This window comes from Dipodomys ordii, unplaced genomic scaffold (genome assembly GCF_000151885.1).
Source record: "Dipodomys ordii isolate 6190 unplaced genomic scaffold, Dord_2.0 Scaffold227, whole genome shotgun sequence".
In the NCBI taxonomy this organism is placed as follows: Eukaryota; Metazoa; Chordata; class Mammalia; order Rodentia; family Heteromyidae; genus Dipodomys; species Dipodomys ordii.
The window spans coordinates 1,669,368-1,692,753 of NW_012267443.1; the positions used below are offsets into that span (position 1 = coordinate 1,669,368).

The 23,386-nt window shown below is 39.3% G+C and overlaps 2 protein-coding genes across 2 annotated transcripts in view; both read left to right on the forward strand.

The window, feature by feature from the left end:
* The window catches only part of Pon2 (paraoxonase 2), a 32,995-nt gene extending 30,424 nt beyond the window's left edge, over positions 1 to 2,571 (forward strand). The window contains exons 7-10 of the mRNA XM_013035867.1: positions 1 to 123; positions 418 to 499; positions 1,211 to 1,339; positions 1,955 to 2,571. Of these exons, the coding sequence (XP_012891321.1) occupies positions 1 to 123; positions 418 to 499; positions 1,211 to 1,339; positions 1,955 to 2,113 (493 nt within the window). The 3' untranslated portion in view covers positions 2,114 to 2,571. The remainder of the gene's footprint in view (positions 124 to 417; positions 500 to 1,210; positions 1,340 to 1,954) is intronic.
* A 4,825-nt stretch (positions 2,572 to 7,396) lies between these two features.
* The window catches only part of Pon3 (paraoxonase 3), a 42,523-nt gene continuing 26,533 nt past the window's right edge, over positions 7,397 to 23,386 (forward strand). Inside the window, exons 1-3 of the mRNA XM_013035849.1 lie at positions 7,397 to 7,546; positions 11,690 to 11,763; positions 19,534 to 19,589. Of these exons, the coding sequence (XP_012891303.1) occupies positions 7,473 to 7,546; positions 11,690 to 11,763; positions 19,534 to 19,589 (204 nt within the window). The 5' untranslated portion in view covers positions 7,397 to 7,472. The remainder of the gene's footprint in view (positions 7,547 to 11,689; positions 11,764 to 19,533; positions 19,590 to 23,386) is intronic.

A 23,386-nucleotide genomic window follows, 5' to 3' on the forward strand; every position in this document is an offset into this window, starting at 1 on the left:
AAAGTATTTGGAAACTTACTTGAACTTACACTGGGCAAATGTTATTTACTATAGTCCAAATGAAGTTAAACTCATAGCAGAAGGATTTGATTCAGAAAACGGGATCAGTATTTCACCTGATTTGTCTTATTTCCATTTCAATAACAAATACCATGGACTGTATTTACAGATTGAAGTTCTATGTTATTTTTCCTTTCAGACCTATTGAAAAATAATTTAATAATACCATGATTGTTGGAGCACTGCTGAATTGATTTTGAAAGTTTACTTTTTTAAGTAAAAATTGACCTTTATCAAGAATTCCTTGAGGGCACATCATTGATTAATTTCTTGACAGGTTATTAAGATGTATTTTCACTGTATTAATTAAGTTTTATATTGACAGGAAACTCTAACCATTATATCTTTTCTGTAAAGGTACATCTATGTTGCTGATACATTGGCTCATGAAATTCATGTTTTGGAAAAACAGCCTTCTATGAATTTAACTCAGTTAAAGGTAAATATTTATCTTTGTGTATAGATATGAATCAAGTACACATTGCAGTTACATAGTTGTTTCTTCTGAGACAATGACACATTTAGAGCAGAACCCGGATGCCAGTGTAGCACTTCTGTGTTTTAAATTATTCCTTCCTTCCAACATGAGGGGTCTCCTGTTCTCAGTGATCATGAGGGCAGAATGTGATTACATGCAATAGCAGGTTGAGTGATACTTGTATCAGATGTAGGGCTCATTCCATGAAGTATTGATGGCATCCTATGAATTCCAATAAGATTTTTACTATTGAAAAGACTAATAGATGAATTCTCAAATGAAGATTTATGCATGTTGTCAGTCCTTTCAATAATAAATGAAGGTAGGAATTGGGTTCCACACCATTATTGTTTGCTTCACCCTCCACAACACATATTTTAAGTTGATTAATAATTTCCTACCTTGCTTTGATGTAGTTCCTTGAGCTAACTGATCATTGTGCCTTTTTTAAGGAAAAAAAAGAATTAATTTCTTTTTTGAGAAATTGATGATCACCTCTAATTCCTGTACTTTCAGAGAAGATGAAAAGTGACTTCTAACCAGTTTATTAAATGTATTTTAAGAAATAGGGTGGGAGGAACAGAACATGAACAGAAGCAAGAAAGGTTGGCTGTAAATGCTTTAATCAAATTTCTCCTGTGATTTAGATATTGACACTTTCTCATTTGTAAGGTTCTGCAGTTGGACACACTGGTGGATAATTTATCTGTTGATCCTTCCTCGGGGGACATCTGGGTAGGCTGTCATCCGAATGGCCAGAAGCTCTTCGTCTATGACCCGAACAACCCTCCCTCATCAGAGGTTTTTACATTTGCAGTCTTTCAACTTTAATTAGTCAAGTCCTTTTGAACTACTAATACAATCAACTGTCACCAGGATGATTTGTTAGTTATAATACTGTAAACTTGTGTGGGGAGATTTGTAATTGCTTTAAGCCAATAATTGGCAGGAAGGGACATTGTTGAAGTGCTTTTTAAAAACTAATCTTTTGATGTATTAAATTATGGTGGAAGCTAGTCAAAAGGCATTTTATAAAGACACATGCCCTTCTTGTGTGGTATACTGGCAATTTTTTTAAATATCTGGTTTATTGTCGACTCACCACATGACAGGATTTTTGTTCATGTTGAAATGGTGTGAAAGTAGGCACATTAGTGTGAACCTATTTCTATCACTGCTGAATTGCTGTAATAACACTAAATCCTGTGTTGGCATGGCATAACGAGATGGTTTTAAAAAGCACTTTCTTTGAAGGTTGGGAAAAGTACTTTAATTTAAGCATTAAGAAGATTGGATAGTGCTGTTTCTACCAGCATGTCCCCTTAATCACTGTGTCATTGTGGAAAACAGGGGTTTACTGATTGAGTGTCATGGGTGGATGCTGTTTCTATACTAATACTCTGTGTCTCCTGGCAGGTTCTTCGCATCCAGAACATTCTATCTGAGAAGCCTACAGTGACCACAGTGTATGCCAACAACGGATCTGTCCTCCAGGGAAGTTCTGTGGCAACAGAATATGATGGGAAGTTGCTCATAGGCACTTTATACCACAGGGCCTTGTATTGTGAACTCTAAATTGTATTTTTGGTGTATAAATGTGACAGTTTTTTCCTAACACCTAATTTGCTACATACATATTGCTATTCTGTGGGAATTTAGTCAGCAATATTGACCTAGAAATGGATGGCAAATAGAATAACTTTGATTTCAAAGTCAGAAAGGCCCCTTTAGTTCTTATAGCACTTTCACATAAAGGGAGATGAATATATATTTTCATGATGCTAAGCCCAAAAAAGAGAAAAAAGCGGCTTTCCCATAAGGTGAATACACTGCACAAAACAAGCCTCACTTTGTCCCTCCAGCAACAGAACATGGAAGAGAGGGAATTACGGTGTAAATGTGACCTCAGTTCCTACATTGTGACCACTGTGAGTGTTCAAAACTACTGACATGTAACATGTTTTGATGTTTTATACTTACATCTTAGTTTACTGTTAAAGAATTAGTTATATTAAAGACTAACTGAAATTCAAGTTTTGTTTGCGTTTCATTCACCAAGCATGTGTTCAAGGGGAGCAGGAAGGCTGCCCTGTCCTGTGGGGATTCTTTCAGATAGGCAGCTTGGTCAGATCTCCTATGGAAAGTTAAATGTACAGAATCCCTTTTTGGGGGCGGGAAGCGTTAAATGAACAACTAACTACCCAAATACTCAAATATTGGGGAGTGTTTCAGAGATTTGTTTCCTAAATGGATGTCCACCTTAGATGCCAAGGAGATTAAAGATAGTATCTGACCTGTCCATTGAACAGAACTGTAAATGGGAGCCTGAATAGATAGAGTCGGGTGTTTGAAGACCCATTGTTAAACAGCAGCAATGTAAGGTCTAGAGCCAAGAGGGCCTAAATCACAAAGAGAGTTTTTCACTCATGGGACCTCTAAAAAACCATCCTAATCCTTGGAAAGAGACTTCTATGTTTCTTCTTTCCATTGTAACTTATCAAAGCACATCACTTCTCATTCTTTTTTCTATTTTGTCATCATCATAATCATCATTGTTCAAATATTTGTAAATAATCCTAACAAATTCAATGATGCATGTACAGTATTACATTCAATATTTCTTTAATCCTAATTGCAGCCTTGAAGTAGGTACACAAATCACTTTAAAGATTGCATAGAAGTTTGAAGTTATCTACCTACTAAGAGGTGAGTATATCACTCTATTTCTGATGCCAGAGCTGATCCTATTAGCCACTAAATGAAACTACTGCCATAGAACTAATGAGTGTATCATAGTTTCATATATTGTCTTTTTGTTTAGATAGTTTTTTTAAGATTATAAGTTTGAAGTTTTATAAATAATTTAATGGCTGTTAAACATAATGAGAAAAGTAAAGTGAGGCTAATAAGGAATTGGCTTTAACTCTTAATTCTTTAAGAAAGATGTAAGTATAAAACATCAAAACATGTTACATATCAGTAGTTTTGGACACTCACAGTGGTCACATAGTACAGTCATTATTTCTATTTGTTTTTCTTTCTTCTAACTTTCCTTTCTCCCAAGATCATATCTTACATCCATCCATCAAATCAAATTTACTGAGACACTGTTAAGTGCAAAGTTCAATGAATGGTCCTGGTAGACTCAGTAATGAATAGAATGGGATCTTTCCCCACAAGGAGGCCATAATTTCAAGCAGAGGTTCAAATCTAATTGGGGTTCATCTTTACTGGCATGCCAAGTACAGCATTAAGAACTTCATATAAAGTGGGTGCAGAAAAGGAATCTGTGCCAGACACCAGTTGCTCATGCTTGTAATCCTAGCTACTGAGGAGGCTGTAATTTGAGGACTGCAGTTTGATGCTAGCATAGGAAGGAAGGTACATCAGACTTTTTAAAAAATCAATTCTTTGCTTTATTTTTTAAACTGATGATTTTTTTATTGCAAATGTGATATACAGAGTGGTTGCAGTTACATAAGTCAGGTAATGAGTACATTTCTTTTTGAACACTGTCAACTCTTCCCTCATTTTCTCCCAGTGTTCTCCCCTTCCAGCCCCCCTCCCCACAAGTTGTATAGTTCATTTTTATCACTGCTGCATTTGTTCACCCTTTGTCTCACCACTTCTGTGCTTTCCCTTACCCTCCCCAAATCAGATAAACTTACATAGAAGACAAAAAGTACAGAAATCAAAAGTAGCAACAAAAAGAGAAAAACAGACAAAGACGAAAAAGACACAAACAATAAAATAAAAAAAATCTCTTGTTTTCATTTATTGGAGTTCATTTAGATAAGCATCTTTTTTTTTTTTGTCGGTCATGGGGCTTGAACTCTGGGCTTGGGCGCTGTCTCTCAGCTCTTCAGCTCAAAGCAAATGCTCTACCGCTTGAGCCACAGCACCACTTCCGGTTTTCTAGTGGTTTATTGGAGATAAGAGTCTCACAGGCTTTCCTGCTCAGGCTGGATCAAGGATCACTTGATCCTCAGATCTCAGCCTCCTGAGTAGCTAGGATTACAGGCAGGAGCCACTGGTGCCCAGCTAGATAAGCATCATTTTATATGATAATATGCACATAGCTACTGAGCCTTTGTGAACCTCTCCTAAGAATATCCTCCTTCATGAGACTCTTCTCTCTTATTAACCATCAGAAAACTAAAGTGGGAGAGTGCTAGCCTTAAGCAAAAAGAGCTCAGGGATAGTGCCCAGGCCCAGAGTTCAAGCCCCACAACTGATTTAAAAAAGAAAGAAAGAAAGAAAGAAATCTGTAGCTTAAGAAAGTTGTGCTTAACATCATCTTATCTGGTCATATGTACATAGCTTTTGACCTTTTCTGCTTGTCCCAGACATACACTAGTGAGAGAAACCATGGGACTTATGTTTCTTTGGGCCTGGCTTACTTCACTAAATATAATTTTTTCTTAGTCTTTCCATTTCCTAACAAATGGGGTGATGTCATTCTTTCTGCTGGAAAGAATTCCATTGTGTATATATACCACATTTTCTTGATCCATTCATCTACTGAGGGGCATCTGGGTTGGTTCCATATCTTAGCTGTGGTACACAAGTGGTTTTTTCTTTCTTGCTATTGTTTCTAATGTATTTATAATGTACCATGTGATTATTTTGTTTCTTTGTATGCTCCTCCCCCATGGTATAACCCCTGTTTTCACTGTACTTGATGCCCTGCATCTTGTATATACACTTCTCTAATTTGGGGAGGGGAAGGGAAAAAACAAAATGCTTAAATAGGGATACAGATTGACCCATTATAACAATGAGATGTACAAGACACTATGTTGAAAAACGAACTTTACAATTTAGGTGGGGAGGAAGGGGAGGGGGGAGTATAGTTGTGGAGGTGGGAAGGGATGGTAGGGGAAAAACAAAAGGAGGAGGTAACAATGCTCTATAAGAAATGTACTCATTACCCTCCTCATGTAACTGTAACCCCTCTGTACAGTATTTTTACAATAAAAAGCATATTAAAGGAAAAGTTGTGCTTGTCAAAACTGTCTCTAAACATATGCCTGACTTCCAGACTGCATATTTTCCTGCCGCATATGCTTTAGGCCCTCAGATCTTAAGTCCTTGTCCTCCTTTTAAATAATCATGGAAAGTGTTCATCTCTTTATTTACATGCTTTGAAAAGTATTCATCTTAGAGGGAATAGTCCTATCTATACCCACAGCTTCAGATGCTGCAATATCTCCTTTACCCCTAGCTATAACACAGGCAGCTCAGAAGGCTCCACAGTACAGGATTTGGATCCAGGATGTTTGACTCTGCTACTTACCAAGTGTGTGACTTGGGGCAAATCCTACAACCATTTTGTAACTTTTTTTTCTCCCCTATGATATTGGAATAGTGTTACCTACCTCAGAGGTTGTTCTGAGAATTTAAAGTATTACTCTGAAGGTCTTCATAGGCTTCATTGTCTTATAATTGTGTATCTTATTGTAGGTATAAATGTGTATCTTATGTATCCTGTTGGTCAAGGACCACCTCCGTACCCCCTCTCTGTTTAGGTGCTGTTCTTGAGCTCTTTTGTTGAAAGCTAACATGCTACAACTTGAGCCACAGTGCCACTTCCTAGTGGTTAGTTGGAGATAAGAGTCTCATGGACTTACCTGCTCTGGGTTGGCTTTGAACTTTGATCCTCAGATCTCAGTCTCCTGACTAGCTAGGATCACAGGCTTGAGCCACCTGCAACCAGACCTTTCCTTCTCAATATCTTTAGGTCTAGACGAATCTTGATTTCTAACACACACACACACACACACAATCTCAAACCCAACAGGAAATTTTCCGCCACTGCTGGCAACTAAAAACATTGCATGGGAAGATGCAACTTTTCCCGAACCTTCTCTAGTCTTCCTTCATCCTTCCTTCATCGTCAGTGTCTCCCTTCCGCCTTGGCCTTTTTCAGAAAAACCCCAAGTGTGTTCCTCCTTGGACAGCCCTAGAAGAAAGTAGGAACAAGACATCTTTGGGAAGCCTAAGTTCCCAGGAAACTACTTTTCCCTTCCCTTTCTACTGGTCTTTCTATTTTCTCCCCCGGCCCTCTACTCTGTTGAGTTTTCTTTACCCTACCAACATGGGGACAGAAAGTGCCATTCACCATCCAATCTACACATGGAACTAGACCATGTTCAGAGCTTTGATGTAAAGCAGGAAGGCCCCGATGCCATGTCCTGTGCCTCAAATCCTGGAGAAGGGAGAGTTGAAGCTCTTTACCAATGTCTTCTTTCCACCTGAGTGTCTGGGCAGCAATTCAGTCCACCGCATGCATGGCTTGCCTGCCAGAAACCCCCCAGTTTCAGGCTGTGACTTTTTATTTGGAAGCTTCCCACCCTCCCCCACGTCCAGTCCCGATTGAGGAGCTGAGATTGAATGTCGTGGCTTTCAGAAGCAAACTGACACCACCTGTCACCACCTGCCAAGAAAACCTCAGACTTTCACCAGAGGCCCGGGCGGGGTAAGGGTGACCGTGAGGGATGAGGAGTGGGAGGGAGAGGAGGAGCCAGTCCGGAGCTCCAAGTTTCCCCACTGACCTTCGGCCCAGAAAGACGGCCTTGAACTTGGCGCGGAAAGGTCTCCTGGAACTCCGACCGCGAAGAAGGTGGCTTTCGAACTCGCCCGTTGAAAGTTTCCTAGAACACCCCCTTTTCCACCATCCCCGCCTCCTGCGCAAAATGTTATCCGTGAACCTGGCGCGGAGACGTAGCCTGGAACCTGGACTCCAGGCTGGGGCGCACGACCCCGCCGCCCCGCCGCCCCGCCCTGCACCCTCCCAGCTGCTCGCTGGCCGCAGGAGGCGCGGCCCGGCTCGGGCACCGCCCCGCGAGCCCAGACGGGAGGCTCCAGAGCCTGCCCCCCCCGCCAACCCGTGTACGTTATCTGTCTGCTTGTCATCACCGGGCACCCCAAGATCATGGGGAGACTAATGGCTCTGGCCCTACTAGGGGCCAGCTTGGCCTTCATCGGGGAGAGGATCTTATCCTTGAGGTGAGTGAGTGTCCTTCACAGCCGGCTTCCTTCTTTCCAGCAGGTCCCCAGGAGCGGCTTTGGGACAATCCCCTCCTAGTCAAAACATTCTCTGAGAATCCCCGATCTGGGAAGTGGGTCTGACTAGCTTGCTTTTCCCTAGGACCCTGATAGGTTTGCTCTCTACATACTCCTGGAGAAACAGAATCCTTCCAAGTGCTAGACTTTGAGGGGGAGGTGGGGAAGGCTACTGGGTGGATGTGCAGGACTGAGTCAGATATTAACTGAGTGGTTTCACTGTTGATTCGCCCGGAGTGATAGAACCCAAAGAGCAAGCCAGATAGCAGGCAAAGAAGAAGAGACTGGCAGGTGGTTGCTGACACTGTGCAGAGAGAGCTATTCCAGAAACTTCTCTGGAAAAGCCAGTAGTGGGCTAGAAAGAGATCCTCTTTAGGGTGGGATAATTAGGCCAGTAAGTCTAAACTCGCCTTTGCTTTTAATTGTTCCGGGTTGTTATGTTTCTCTAAGGAACCTCACATCTAGAATCTGTGTGGAGCACTAATGCCCGTCGAGAATACTTTCTAGTTTAGCTGGAGAGTGTTAATTGTTGCATTTGTTTATTCCTACCACGATTAAGTGAGAGAATAAGAATAATAGACTTGGGTTAACGTGTGTGTATGTGTAGTACCAGATATAGCTAGACCATTCCACCACTGATTTACAACCCCCAACTCTTTTTTTAAAAAAGTAACCATAGCATCTTCTTGAATATAGTTTAGTAAATTTTAAATTTTTTTATTTAGAAGACTTTTGGAAATAAGACTGTGGAAATAAGAGCACTGTGGTAATTTGGTTGACTACTAAAATGGTGTTCAGTTTAATGAATTCACATATTTGCTAAGTCAGCACATGCTTAATAAAATTAATGCAAAAATGGCAGGATTTAGCTCTTCAGAGAAGTTTGGAAAGAGTTTGTGAGAGGAAGGATTTATTTATTTATTTATTTTTTTGGGTCCGGTCGTGGGGCCTGAACTCTGGGCCTTGGTGCTGTCCCTCAGCTCTTCAGCTCAAGGCTAGTGCTCTACCACTTGAGCCACAGTGCCACTTCCGGCTTTTTTCTTTTTGCTTATGATGGTGCTGAGGAATCGAACCCAGGGCCTCGAGCATGCAAGGCAAGCGCTCTACCACTGAGCCAGGAAGGATTTTTTAAAAAGCAAATCTCTAATATTGAAAGGGGACCAGTGATCAAGATGTACTATACTCACACGGTGATATGTTGAAATGAGACTCCTAGAATTACGTAAAATATTTTTGAAAGAAAAATTATAGCAGATATAGGCAGAAAATGAAGATTTATAGGTCATATTACTTTCAAAATGAAACAAAATGCTATTTTATACATCCGAATTAACAATATTGTTTATTCATACTAATAAATAGTATTTACTGTTTGTATGTTTGCTTGATTGGGTTTTGTTTGTATATTTGCTTGTTTGGAATTGAACCTTGGGCCTTAAGCAAGTGCTCAAACACTTTTTTTTGAATCATCAAATTTTTATTATATATATATATATATATATATTTTATTTATTTATTTATTTTTTTGCCAGTCATGGGGCCTGATCTCTGGGCCTGGGCGCTGTCCCTCAGCTCTTCAGCTCAAGGCTAGCGCTCTATCATTTGAGCCACAGTGCCACATCCAGCTCTTTCTGCTTATGTGGGGCTGAAAAATTGAACCCGGGGCCTCATGCGTGCAAGGCAAGCACTCTACCACTGAGCCACCTTCCCAGCCCCATTTTTTTTATTATTATCTTTAGTAGTTATATAAAAGACTTGCCATTTAACAAAGGAGTTTATGAATAGAATGTATCTTTAAAAATGTATTGTTATTATGAAGGTGATGTACAGAGGGTAGTCGGGTAATGAGTACATTTCTTTTTGGACAGTGTCACTCTTTCTCTTACTCTCTCCCAGTTTTTCCCTCCCATCCCCACTCACAAGATAAATAGTTCATTTTCAACATAGTCTCTACTGCTGCATTTGTTCATCCTTTGTCCCTCCATTTCTGTGCCCCCTTGCCCTTCTAAAGACATAGAAACAAACAAACAAGACAAAAAAAAGCAAAAACAAAAACAAAGAAAAAGCCTCTTATTTCCATTTCTTGGAATTTACTTTGACAAATAGTATTGTATATGATTAGAGGCATATACATATGGCAACTTTGTGTTCTACCACTAAGTGAATACAATGTATCTTTTTATTACATTTTTATTATTATTGTAAACGTGCTGTACAGATTGCAGTTATATAAGTCAGATAATGAGTACATTTCTTTTTGAATGACATCAGCTCTTCCCTCAGCTCTCTCCCAATTTTTACCTCCTGTCCCCAACCACAAGTTGTATAGCTCTTTTCAACATAGTGTCTAGTGAGTATCACTGCTGTATTTGTTCACCCTTTGTCGTCCATGTCTGCCCCCCACCTTTATCCTACCAAAGACAGATAAATGAATAACAAGACAAAAAGAAAACTAAACAAAACGGCAATGAAGTATAACAAACTTCTTATTTTCATTTCCTGGGGTTCATTTTGATAAATATTATTTTATATGATCAAAGGCACAGAGCTATTACTCCTTTGTGATCCTCTCCTAAGAATATCTTCCTTTGGTTTCAATTGATCAAAGTCACCCTTTTCAATATTCTCATCCATTCCTTACTTACCCAGCCTTTCCCCCTCATCCTTCTTAATTTTGTAGGCTATACATTGGATTTTGTCTGTAACCCTGCCCCCCACACCTCTTTTCCTATTCATCTCTATCCTTTACCCTTGACCTCACCCCACCTTACCTCTTTCCAGTACAAATTTTCTGGCATATCACTTTGCTGAAATTTGATTTGCCTTTCTAAGGAATTACAGTACTTGAGATCTCCCTCAAATCAACTGTATTTGAGCTAATACATTAGTATACACTTACACACCACCCAATGCATTTACTTCTGAGCTTGTCAGCTAAATCTAGCTTCCACATAGAAGAGGAAAAATTATTTAACATAATTTTTCCAAGTCTTTCTATTTCTTTACAAATCATTACAAATCATTCTTTCTAATGGAGGAGACAATGCCCTTATATCCAGGATACATAAGGAACTTAAAAAGCCAAAACTCAAAAAAAACAACAACCCAATTAATAAGTGGATTAATGAGTTTCTCAGAAGAAAAAGTAAAAATGGTTAGTAGACATGAAGAAATGCTCAACATCCCTGGCCATAAAGGAAACACAAAACAAGAAAAAATTGAGATTCCACATAACTCCAGTTAGAATAGCCAATATCAAAGCAACAAACAACAACAGATGCTGGTGAGGATTCAGACAAAAGGGAACCCTAACGTACTGTTGGTGAGAATGTAAACTTGTTCAACCACTCTGGAAAGCAGTGTGGCAATTCCTCAAAAAAAAAAAAAAAAAAAACAGAGAAGAAACAAAACAACAACAACAAAAAAAAACCAAAACAAAAACACTACCCTATGATTCAGCAATTCTGCTGCTGGACATTTACCCCAAAGATTTCAAACCAGGATACAGTAAAACTACCAGCACAATCATGTTTACTTTAGCACTATTCTCTATAGCCACGGTATGAAATCAGCCCAGATGCCCCTTAGTGGACAAATAGATCAAGAAAATGTGATATATATACACAATAAAATTTTACTGAGCCACTTTTGAGCCAGACTCCCAGCTCTTTTGTTTTTATTTTATTTTAGAGATAGTCTTCCTATTTTTGACTGGGGTTAGCATCTTTCCTTGATTTTCTTAATCCACTTGCATCAGCATCCCAAATAGCTGGGATTATTCTTGGTGCTACACTGACCAACTAGTTTCTTTATATCATCCATATATATATAGATAGATAGATAGATAATAGATAGATAGATAGATAGATAGATAGATAGATAATGTATATCATATATATAATATATCTTACTATCATAATGTCCACACTGTGTAAATAAACATAAATAAGAAGAGTTGATTTCTTATTTGTTATGAATTAGAATAAAAGAGTTAACCAATATAAAAATGATTAGAGGTTTTCAGAGCTCAAACACAGATTTTGGATGTGCTGCCTTAACTTCCATATTGATTTTTGTCTTGTACAGAGGAAAAATGAATGCTGTGTCTCGAGAAGTGACATCTGTGGAACTTCAGAACTGCCAGCTTATTGAGGGACTTGGTAGGTAAAGAAAGGCTGGTTGATCTTACCAAATAATTTAACTCCTTTTTTTGTTTGTTCATTTGTTGTTGTTGTTTTGCTGGTCCTGGGGCTTGAATTTAGGGCCTGGTCACTGTCTCTGAGCCTCTTTGTGCTCAAGGCTAGTGCTTTACTACTTGAGCCACAGTGCCACTTCTGGCTTTTTCTGAGTGGTTTATTGGAGATAAGTGTCTCACAGACTTTTCTGATGCCTTCAAACCTTGATCCTCAGATCTCAGCCTCCTGCTTAGCTAAGATTATAGGCATGAGCCATTGGCTCTTGGCAATTCCTTTTTAATTTTAATTTTTAGCCCTTACTGGAATGGCTTCCTTCCTCCTTTCCTTTCCTTTTCCTTCTTCCCCCCTCCCTCTCTTCCGGCTTTCCAGTGATCTTTCCTCCATCCTTCCTTCCCTCTTCCTCTTCCCAACATCCCCTTCCTCTTTTCGTCCCTCTTCCTCTTCCCCTTCCACCTGCCCTCCCTCCTTCTTTTTTTCTTTGCCTTTAAACATGTTCTTGGCTTCCACTGTTACTTCTTTCAACATTTATCAGAAAATATCAAGAGAAATTCGACTTAGTCCTTAAACTTCAAGAACCTCCCAGCCCACCTAGATGTGTTTTCAAACATTAATCTGAAATCCATAGTCAGATCTCTAAGTCCTGAGACTTTTTTCCATCATTCAAAGGCTCACTTTACTGTAGACTCAGCCTTAGTTGAAATGAGCTCTATATATCCTCCTTCATTCCCTCACCCACAGTCAGCTCTGCTAAATTTCTCCTGTAGGCAGTGCCCCATTCACTGGGGGCCTAGTTAAAAATCCAAGCACTATTTGTTTCTCTTGTATCCCTTCTGCTTCCTCCACATGAGATTCCTCTTATCAGTCTCCTTTGTGTCCCAGTAGGGGTGATCTCAATTACCGGTCATAGCCACACTGTTTGCCTGGCTCCAAATCTCCAATTTTTTTCTGACAGTGCTTCCAGAAAATAAAGTGAAAAACAAGCCACATTCTATTCACTGTCTTGGGAATGCATTCAATCACTTTCTCACTCATTGCTTATAAAATTCTCACCACCAATTCTTCCATCTCTGCTTATTGCAAATATGTCTTTCCTCTCTTCTCTCACAGTGCTCTGAAGTGCTGCTTCACCCATGTAGTCCACCACGGGCTTCACGCTTCATTCTGTCATCACTAGTGTTATCTCTCTCATTGTCAGGTTGCAAACTCCCTAGGGTAAAAGGACTGTGACTTTTGCTGCTATGTGACAAGACAGATTATTTTACAATAGAAATTTATATTATCTTTTCCTGGTTCTATATATTAAACAAACACAAAGAAGAATCCCATTTGGTTTTGGATTTCTCCTCTCAGTTTTTTCCCTCTCTCTCTCTCAATAACCTTGTCTTTGTGTTACCTACTCTTAGAGGCATTTGTGCTTCCAACGAAGAAGGGGCAGGCATCCTCTCTCTGAGCCTGAGGGATTCTAATGGGAAGGGATGGAGCATGTGGATTTCTGTGACTAGTAAGGGAGCCTGACTCAATGCCTGATGACATTCTGGGTCAGAGGAAGGAAGTTTGTCTCTTTTAGGGACATTGACTTGTGTCCTGTGTATCCTTGCCTCAGCAAAGAACTTGTACATGAGGCAAGGAAGAGGAAGAATTATTAAATTAAAGAAGTCACATAAGGTCAGCAGTGAGTATTTAAACATTCTGTTTGATTTTTAAGATCTACCACCTATATAACAGGGAAATGTAGTGTGCTGCAAGTTAATTTTCCTATCCATCTCATAGACTGGGGAGGATCAGATCATATGTAATTTGATTTGAAGAAGTTATATTCACTAGCTTGTTTACTGTTGTGGTGAAAAACATCTACACTTACTACACATCCATCTCTCAAAAGCAGTGGGTCTGCCAAATAATTTAGAGGGGTAAGACTAGCTGGCCAGTAAAGTCCAGTTCCATGTGTAACTTAACTAAACTCAAGAAACTAAAAAGTAAATCGTTGATCAATGATCTGATTATCTAGTATTTTCTTCGGTAGTGATTACCTAGTATTTTAAAGAGGATGATGAACACTTAGAAGCTAACTAGGAACAGCAGAAAAAAATAAAAATCACATTACTACTCAGGAATATTGGCATATTTACATTTTATATTTGAAGACCTAAGCAAGGTAAAGTGGTCATGATCTGGTTATCTAATATATACATATATATATTTTTTTTTGGTGGGGGGGGGGTCCGGTAGTGGGGCCTGAACTCTGGGCCTGGGCGCTGTCCCTCAGCTCTTCAGCTCAAGGCTAGCACTCTACCACTTGAGCCACAGCGCCACTTTCGGCCTTTTTTCTTTTTGCTTCTGTGGTGCTGAGGAATCGAACCAGGGCCTTATGCATGCAAGGCAAGCACTCTACCACTGAGCCACCTTCCCAGCCCTATCTAATATTTTAAAGAGAATAATTAATGCTCAGAAACAGACTAGGAGCGAAGAAAAACTTCCCATTACTTCTCATGACTATTGACATACTTACATTTTATGTTTGAAAGCTAAACAAGGTAGAGTGATCATGAGTCATTTATTGAGAGAATAATACTGATGTCTACCTAGCACTCAAAAGCTGCCTTCTCAAAGGCCTGGTGCCTGTGAGTATTCTGTTGAGTCCTTTGCAAACACCTATAGTCTTCTTATCATTGATCTATAATAAAAGTGCTGTTATCTGTGCTTTGCAAACTCACCCACAAAAGAATGAAGTTACTTAAATAATAAACCAAAAGGAGAGGTGGTGAGATTTTCATTAGGGATCTAAATGGTTTTCATTGATGCAGTTGCATTTCTTATTGTGTAACACAGCCTGTCTTGTGTAACAGTGCACTATTGAAAAACACCTTTTTTTTATGACAGAAGTTCCAGAAAAGTATTATGACAAAAGAAATCATAAAATGCAGACAGTTTGAATTTTACCAAAGAGAGGCAGACAAGGGCAAAGTAGGGTAGAAAATGAAATAAAAACAGCTAAAGATAGTATTCGCAAGGCAAAAGAACTATTAGACGGGAGAAAGTTTTATGGAAGAAATGGAGAGCCACTAGAGAACTTAAGGTTGAATATAGTTGATAGGAACAGAGCTGGAGGGATGTTATTATTTTCATTGTCTTCTAGATAAGATTTTTCAGATTAATTTCATTAGTGGAATATTTGTGTGTGGGGGTGTGTGGGTGGGTGTGTGGGTGGGTATGTGGGTGTGGGTGTGGGTGTGTAAGGAAAGAATGAAAGATGAGATATTTCTTTCTCCAGAAATCCTACCTCAGAGTTAATTTTGTATTAAGTTTATCTTTTATTCAAGTTTGTAAGGGTCAAAGATTGTTTGAACCAGGAAGTTATTTGGCTGCCCTCAGCATCTGCTCAGGGCTGTACTTGGAATGTAAATAGCTACCCTAGGGCTTATTGTGGGCAGGGCTAGCTATCTTCCCATCTTCCCTTGCATGTTTCTTTCCCATAACTCTGCATGTCTCCAAGTTAGGCTCTTAGTTTACAATGAATATTTTATTTGTTTCCTAAGCTAGCTATTGGAACCTTCTTTTTGAGATGTGATGTGATAATGAAAAATTAACTTGCAGTGAAATTCTGGGGTTATCTTTCTATCTATAAAGAATGGTTTAAGAAGTGATTACAGAGATGATGTCTGCCAAGGTACTGTAACGTTGACAGGTTAATAAGACAGATTTTTCTAGATTTGGCAGTAAGGTTTTAGTGGTAGTTGTGTGTGGACTAATAGGTGTGTGATGAGGTCTCTGAGGAGGATGTCCCGAAGCTCTTCCTCCCAGGGGTGTCTTAGTTGCTGAGTTGTGCCAAGTATATGATACACATTCAGCACAGACAACAGTGCAGAAACAGAAATACTGTGTAACCATCCATTGTGATTTTCCACTTCCAAATGCAGTGCACCCACTTCCCTGTGCTTTGGGTGAAGCCATCAAACCTACACATTGCATCTCTGAAAATGGAGTGTGTTTATTTGGATTTGTTTTGTTTTGTTTTTCTGGTAGATTTACACTGTCATAGAAGATAGGTAGATTTATTGGGTAAAGAAAGAGCCAAAGCAGAAAGCACACAACTCACGATAGTTTGTGATGTTATGCCTTGATTGATGATAGAGCTTTTGACCTGATTAACCCAATGAAAGTTGAAAATATCATAAAATGAAAATGTATTTCCTGCCAGGAACTGATGGCTCACTCCTGAAATACTAGCTCTCTCAGGAGGCTGGGATTTGAGGATTATGGTGTGCTGCCAGCCCAGGCAGGAAAGTTCTTGAGACTCTTATCTCCAATTAACCTCCTGAAAATTGAAAGTGGAGCTGTGGCTCAAGTTTGGTAAATAGAGTGCTGGGCTTGAGCAAAAAAGCTCAGGGACAGGCCCTGAGGGCACAATGCCCATGACAGACCAAAAAAAACCCAAAAGTTTCCTATACCTGGCCTACTAAACACATAACCTAGCAACCAAGTTCACTGTAGAGTTCTTCATGTTTCTTCATGGTTAAATGGTGGGCTCAGCTACAGATCACAACCATGGCCTAACATGGCAAGAGCATACCATGCAGCATAGTTTTGGTCAGAGATAAAGGTCAGAATTCAAAATCTGAACAGAGCACTGTACTGGGGTACATTGCTTTTGCCCCACAACTGGATCTATCATAAGTTAGGGATGATCTGTTCTCAGAAAATGACATTCACTTATCATAGTTTACCTTAAACAATGAGACAAAGTTAAAAAAATTGTTTATTTATTGATCCAATCAGCTTTTACAGAGAGCTTCTATGATGGAAAGGAAGATTAGAGCTAGGTATGGTGGCTCTTTAATCCCAGCTACTTAGAAGGTGGAGATCACAAGGATCATGGTTCAAGGCCATCATAGCCAGAAAATTAGCAGGACCCCCATTTCATCTAATAATTTAGGTGTGGTGGTATGTGCATATGGTCCTATCTACACACAAGGCCATAGATAGAAGGATCAGTCAGAAAGAAGCCTTGAGTAAAAATACTAGATTCCACCTGAAAAAAATAATTAAAGCAATAAGAGATACATGACCCAGAGTATAAGTCAAATGAAGCTCCACTCTATTCTTAGAGACTGTGATCTTGGCTCAATGACATGGGAGAGGGCTGAGTGGAACAGGAGGGGAAGACAAGCATTTCCTAAACAGGCAGATGGATGATTCCAGCCTGTTTCACAAGCCACTCTCAGAAGTGAAGATGATGGCTGGAATGTTGAGTGGGAGGTGGGAGCAACAGAATGGAGACAAGACCCACAATAGACAGGGTTTGGGATCTAGACCAAGGGGCCTAAGGAGTTAGATTACCAGCTAACCAGAAGAATGGGTGGAGAGGAGCAACACTAAACTTTTGGTAAGCTACTGTGGAGACTGATGAGAATGATCCAAAGCTTGAGTGATTAAGGAAAAGGGAGGCATCAAAGACAGCTCCAAGTTTCTGCTTTGGGTACTAGGGGATGAAAGTGCTAGGATTCCCTGGCATATGGAAAGTGGATTGAACTCAAATGTCCAGAGCAGCTTAAAACCTATTGACTATGAAAATGGAGAGAGGAAAAACAAGCATACTGGTGGTTATAGAAGTAGGGATGAAGAGGATGGCTTGGGCTTGATATAGACATTAGAGACTGAAGAACAATATGTACAATTGGAACCATAGGACTAAGTGAATCATGCAGAATGGATGCTCTGCCATGAGAAAGACCCAATGCCACACTGAGACTGGTGTATACTCACATTTAGCACAGAGGAAGGAAGGAGATAAAGGTTAAAGGAAACCTAGTGGAGGTGTGCAGACACAAAACAACAACAGAAAAGTAACCAAACTTTGATTTTTTTTTTTTTGCCAATCCTGGGGCTTGATCGGGGTCTGGGTACTGTTTCTGAGCTGTTTTTGCTCAAGGCTAGCACTCTATCACTTGAGCCACAGTGCCACTTCTGGCCTTTTCTGTTTATGTGGTACTGAGGAATCAAACCCAGGGCTGCATGCATACTGGGCAAACATTCTACCACTAAGCCACATTCCCAGTCCCAAACCTTTGAAGTTTTGAACTGCTTCTTTGTTTGGTTTGTTGGAATCTCCCAGTGCCTATGTTACTCCATGTGAAAAACAGCGTGAAATCTTTCAGACCATTAAGGTACAATAAATGGCTGAATCTCCTGAACCAAATACTTCCAAAATAAGAAGTTCTGGTTAATTTTGTTTTTATCATTACTAGTTGGGGACTAATTTCAACCTTCAATATAGTGAATAAAAAACAAACCCAAAACTTTCTCTACTCTTACGTTTCCAGTGCCTATTGCTAAATATCCTGATGAGTTACATTTATATTTTCTTTGTCTTTCTCCCACTTCTCTACATTTTTCCCTGTCATTGTCCAATTGCCCAGTGACATTCTAGCAAACCCCATTTCCCCAGGTAACCATTTTCTCACATGTGCCAAATGTTGTGGCTCTATAACCAACCACACCACAATTAATAACTTAAAAAAAAACAAGGCCAAATATGGTGGCACAAATCTACAATCCCATCATTCAAGAGATTGAAATAAGGAGATATGAATTCAAGGCCCAGCTTGAGCTGCAGAGCCAGACACTCTGTTGAAAACAAATAAACAACAACAAGAATAGTAGTTATTTTGTTTATGGCTTTGAAATTGTAGCAAGACTTGGAGACAGGTCACCTGTTCCATTTGAATTCATGAAAGTTACTTAAAGCCTGAGAAGTAAAATTATCTGGGCCTGTTAGCATCTCTGTCTACATTCTCTGCAACTTTAAAATCAATTGATTTCTTGTATTTCCTTTCCAGACTTGGAGAAACAGATAGAGACAGAAATAGAGACAGAGACAGGGAGAGAGCACATTCAGGAGAAACTATGTGTATAACACTTAGCGTTGGATGTTACTTGGCATGGCATTCACCTCATTCTATTTGTCAAGGTAACACAAGAACCTTTACAAAGGTTTATCCAGTTGTAAAGAGAAATGGAATGGAAACTGTGAACATCCAGTAAAAAGAATGTGAGACTGTGGTACATGTTGTTCCTGATATTTGCAGAAGGAAATTCACCACAGTAGATAATCATGGCTCTTACTATCAGTGTTGCTTACTTGGCCAAGTGACTTATCTCCCTTCAAGAAGACATGTCACCCTTTTGTTCTCAGTCAAACTTTAATTAGATAAACCTTTCCAACACACACTGGGTCAATGGGAAAAGGTCTGATTAAAGTCTTCCAAATTCATTTATACATGTAGTTCATCTTAAGAATTATTGCCTTTATAATAGAGAAGAATTACTCAATGATTCCCTAATTTAAATGCATAATGATAAGTATTAAGGCCATGGCAAGCTGAAAGTGGAAGAAGGATTTGGAGAAAGGCCTATAAGAAGACTTCACAATCATGACATTTTGAATGTTATCTATCATTCTGTGCAACAGCCTACTATGAGGATTAATATTTAATCTCTCAGAACATGCTCTGGAATTTGTTAATGAATAAACCCAAGATATAGATTTGTGATATAGTTACTTAGCTATTTCTCTGAAAAAAATGGAGATCTAAAAAAGAATATAGTATTTAGTCTGTGGGATTCCTGAAAATGAATAGTTTCTTAAGTAGTTGAAAAAGTCAACATAGTTTCAAAAAAGAAGTTTTGACTATTTTGACCTCCATGTATGCATCATTCTGATATTTTGTTTTGCAGAAAATGGCTCTGAAGATATTGACATACTTCCTAGTGGGCTGGCTTTTATCTCCACTGTGAGTATTTCCCAATCTGTTTTGATGCTCCTGTCAATAGCCATATAGACAGTGCATTAATGTTGCCAGGGAGGGCTTCCAGGTGGACCCCTACATTTCATTCCACCTCTGGGTCAGACAAGTCAACTAAAAAGGCTCAAACAGGAATCTGAAGGGCTAATTAGAACACCACAGGAATGCCTAGCCTTGACTGCCCCATGGTGGGTTGCTTCCTGTGGTCAGCTCCACACTGGCAGAGTCTGAACAAATGTATATTGATTTGCATTTGATTTCCAGGCTGGTCTCCAGAGCTATCTTGTTGTTCATCTTCAGCATTGCCCTATTGGACTGGGTAGGCATCTTCTCAATACCTAGTATTCTTGCCATGCTTCCCTGTGCTTAGAGCTATGTACATATTAGTAGATTGAATGTGAACCATGCCACTGGGTTCAAAACCCTGAGAACGTTCTATCTTGAGCTGTTTATCATTCCTTCCATTTCTTTTTAAAGAGCTAGAAAATAATCTGGATTTTGTTCTCACAATCCCATTTACAAATTTGGGATGGGAGGTAATCAGTAAACTATACCAAGGACTCACAAGCAATAAACAGACAGCTGTGTGTTTATAAAATGATGGAAATTGTCATACCTATTTTTAAATTAGATGCCCATTGGGGTTTGGTATAAGACTTTCACAAAGTCTACTTCGACAAAGTAGATTTATAATGTTTTTAGTATAAGTGAATTTTTGATGTTAGAATTTTCAGATCTAATATTCCATTTTTGGCCAGTAAAACTCTATCGAGAATATGTTTTAAAATCAATGTATTTTTGGCCAAAAAAGTGATCTCAGTTTCCAAGTTTTTAAAATATACACAGTAGAATACAGTGAAGATCTCATCTTATTTTATTTTATTATGCATTTATTTATTTGTCAGTAATGGGGCTTGAACTTTGGGCCTGGGTACTGTCCCTCAGCTCTTCAGCTCAAGGCCAGTGCTTTACCACTTGAGCTACAGTGACACTTCTGGTTTTCTGGTGGTTAATTGGAGATAAGAGTCTCAAAGACTTTCCTGCCCAGGCTTGCTTTGAACCATGATCCTCAGGTGTGAACCACTTGCACCTAGCTTCATCTGTATTTTAGTTGTAGTGTGTATGGGTTGGGTTTTATTTCCTAGAGAAAAATGAACCAAGAAATCAGGAGAAAGAAGTTAATATGAGAACAGAACAGGGCTACTTCTTCCTTGGGAAAAGGGGGGAAAGTAGGATAGGCTAAGAGATTTAAGATGGATACCTGGAGAAATACAATAGATTACATATGAGAATCAAAAATAGCTTGGGCTGTGGCTCAAGTGGTAGAGCACTTACCTAATGGACATGAGCTAAAACCCCAGTAATGATGAAAGAGAGAGAGAGAGAGACAGACAGACAGACAGACACAGAGAGACAGAGACAGAGAGACAGAGACAGAGAGAGACAGACAGACAGAAGGTAAGAGACAGAGAGATAGAGAGAGACTGAAACAGAGACACAGAGAGACAAAAATTTGAGAGACAGAGAAACAAAGATGGAATTGAATGTCTAAGGTTGGAATGACGTCTTCATAGTAGTTTTTCAGTACAATTTTAGATGTGCCCTTCAAAAGAGCTGACCAGGGTAAAGGGAAGGATAAAACATCCGACAAAATCGAAGGCATGGAGTCCTTAGAGATAGTATGTTACTTGGTGGAGACAGAATCTGGTCTGGTAACAGAAATGATGGCCTGTGGGTTCTCCTCCAGGTCTGGTAACTAAGGAGAAGTAAGAGTGACCAGCTCCACTCCAATGGCCTCAGAGGTCTACTGCCCCAGGCAAAGGCTAAGGCACAAAGTTTGGACATAGGAGGACTGATTGAAGCAAAGCCTGATGATGTAAACAAGGAAGTTCAAAGAATATGGACTATGTACTGTGTGGAGTCAGTGGAAGGAGAGAGGGAGAAGAGAAAAAGAGGAGAGAGAACAGGCACAAGCAGGAAGAGAAACAGAAAGAGAAGCTAGAGTCGAGAGGAAAGGACATAAACTGATATTAATGAAGCTAAGAGTTCAAAAGATGACAGGGAAAGGACTTGAGCAGGAAACAGACTCTTTTGGCCCTGGTGTAGAATAAACCACCCCAGGGTTTGAGACAATAAACTGAGATGTAGCAAATGCATCCAGCTGCTATTGCTGGTGGAGGGAAAGCAGGTCCTACTAGTAGAAAGGACCGCTGTCTAATTTACTAGAGTGAACTTTGTGTAATATTTAAGAAAAGGAAATTCATATCCGATTTTTCAGACATACCTGTATGGACTAAGGCAGTCCATACTGCTTTTTTTTTTTTTACTATGATTGACACAATAAAAAATAATACTGTTAACCATGACACTGACACAATAAAGGTATCAGTTAATTCTTGTCTAGTTAAGTAGAATTAGTAAATATGCCATTATATAAGATAATTGGCATAGAGTACAGGGAAGGGAAGAAGAAAATGAAAGCATATATTCCTTCTCTATACTTTGAGAAAAGGAAGTTATATCTGTGATCATACAAAATCATATTTATCCAAATGAATTCCAGGAAATGGAAACGGCCTTTTTCTCTCTCTTTGTTGCTGTATTTGGTTTCTTTATTTTATTTTATTTTTTTATTGTGAGAATACCGTACAGAGGAGTTACAATTACATGGGCAAGGTAATAAGTACCTTATTAAGCATTGTTGCCTCCTCTTTGTTTCCCCTTCCCATCCTTTCCCATACTCCCTCCTTCCCCCCACCCAATTCTCCGCCCACCCCCCACCAAAGTTGTAAAGTTCATTTTTCTACATAACGACTTGTACATCTCATTGTTGCAATGGGTCCACCTGTATCCCTAGTTAAATGATTTGTTTTTGCCCTTCCCCTCCACAAATTATACCAACATCAAATACAGTGAAAGCAGGGGTTATACCATGGGGGAGGGACATACAATGCAACAAAGAAATAATCTTATAAATGTGTTAGAAACAATTGCATGAAAGGAAAAAAAAACCAAAAAACCCATTTGAATACTTATCTTGGGGTTCATTCCACTAACACCAACTTATCTGACCTATTGTGCTTGACTCAGACATACTAGTTATTGCAAATAAGGGAAACCATGGGACCTGTTACTTTGAACCTGGCTTACTTCACTTAATATAATTTTTTCCAAGTCTTTCCATTTCCTAACAAATGGGGCAATGCCATTCTTTCTGATGGAGGCATAGAATTCCATTGTGTATATATACCACATTTTCTTGATCCATTCATCTACTGAGTGGCATCTGGGTTGGTTCCATATCTTAGCTATGGTAAATGATGTTGCAATAAACATAGTCATGCTGGTAGCTTTAGTGTAGTCTTGTTTGTGATAATTTGGGTAAATGCCCAAAAGTGGGATTGCTGGGTCATAGAGGAGCTCTATGTGTAGTCTTTTGAAGAACCTCCATAGTGCTTTCCAAAGTGGTTGAACAAGTTTACACTCCCACCAACAATGCAGTAAGGTTGCCTTCTGTCCTCATCCCCTCCAGCATCTGTTGTTATTAGAGTTCTTGATTATAGCCATTCTAATTGGAGTGAGGTGGTATCTCAGTGTTGTTTTGATTTACATTTCTTTTATGTCTATAGAGGTTGAGCATTTCTTCAGGTGTCTATTGGCCATCCTTCTTTCCTCTTCAGAGAAGTTTCTCTTTAAGTCTTTAGTCCACTTATTTATTGGGCAGTTGTTTCTTTGATGATTTGTTGTTGGGGGATTTAATTTTTTTAAGTTCCAGGTATAATTTA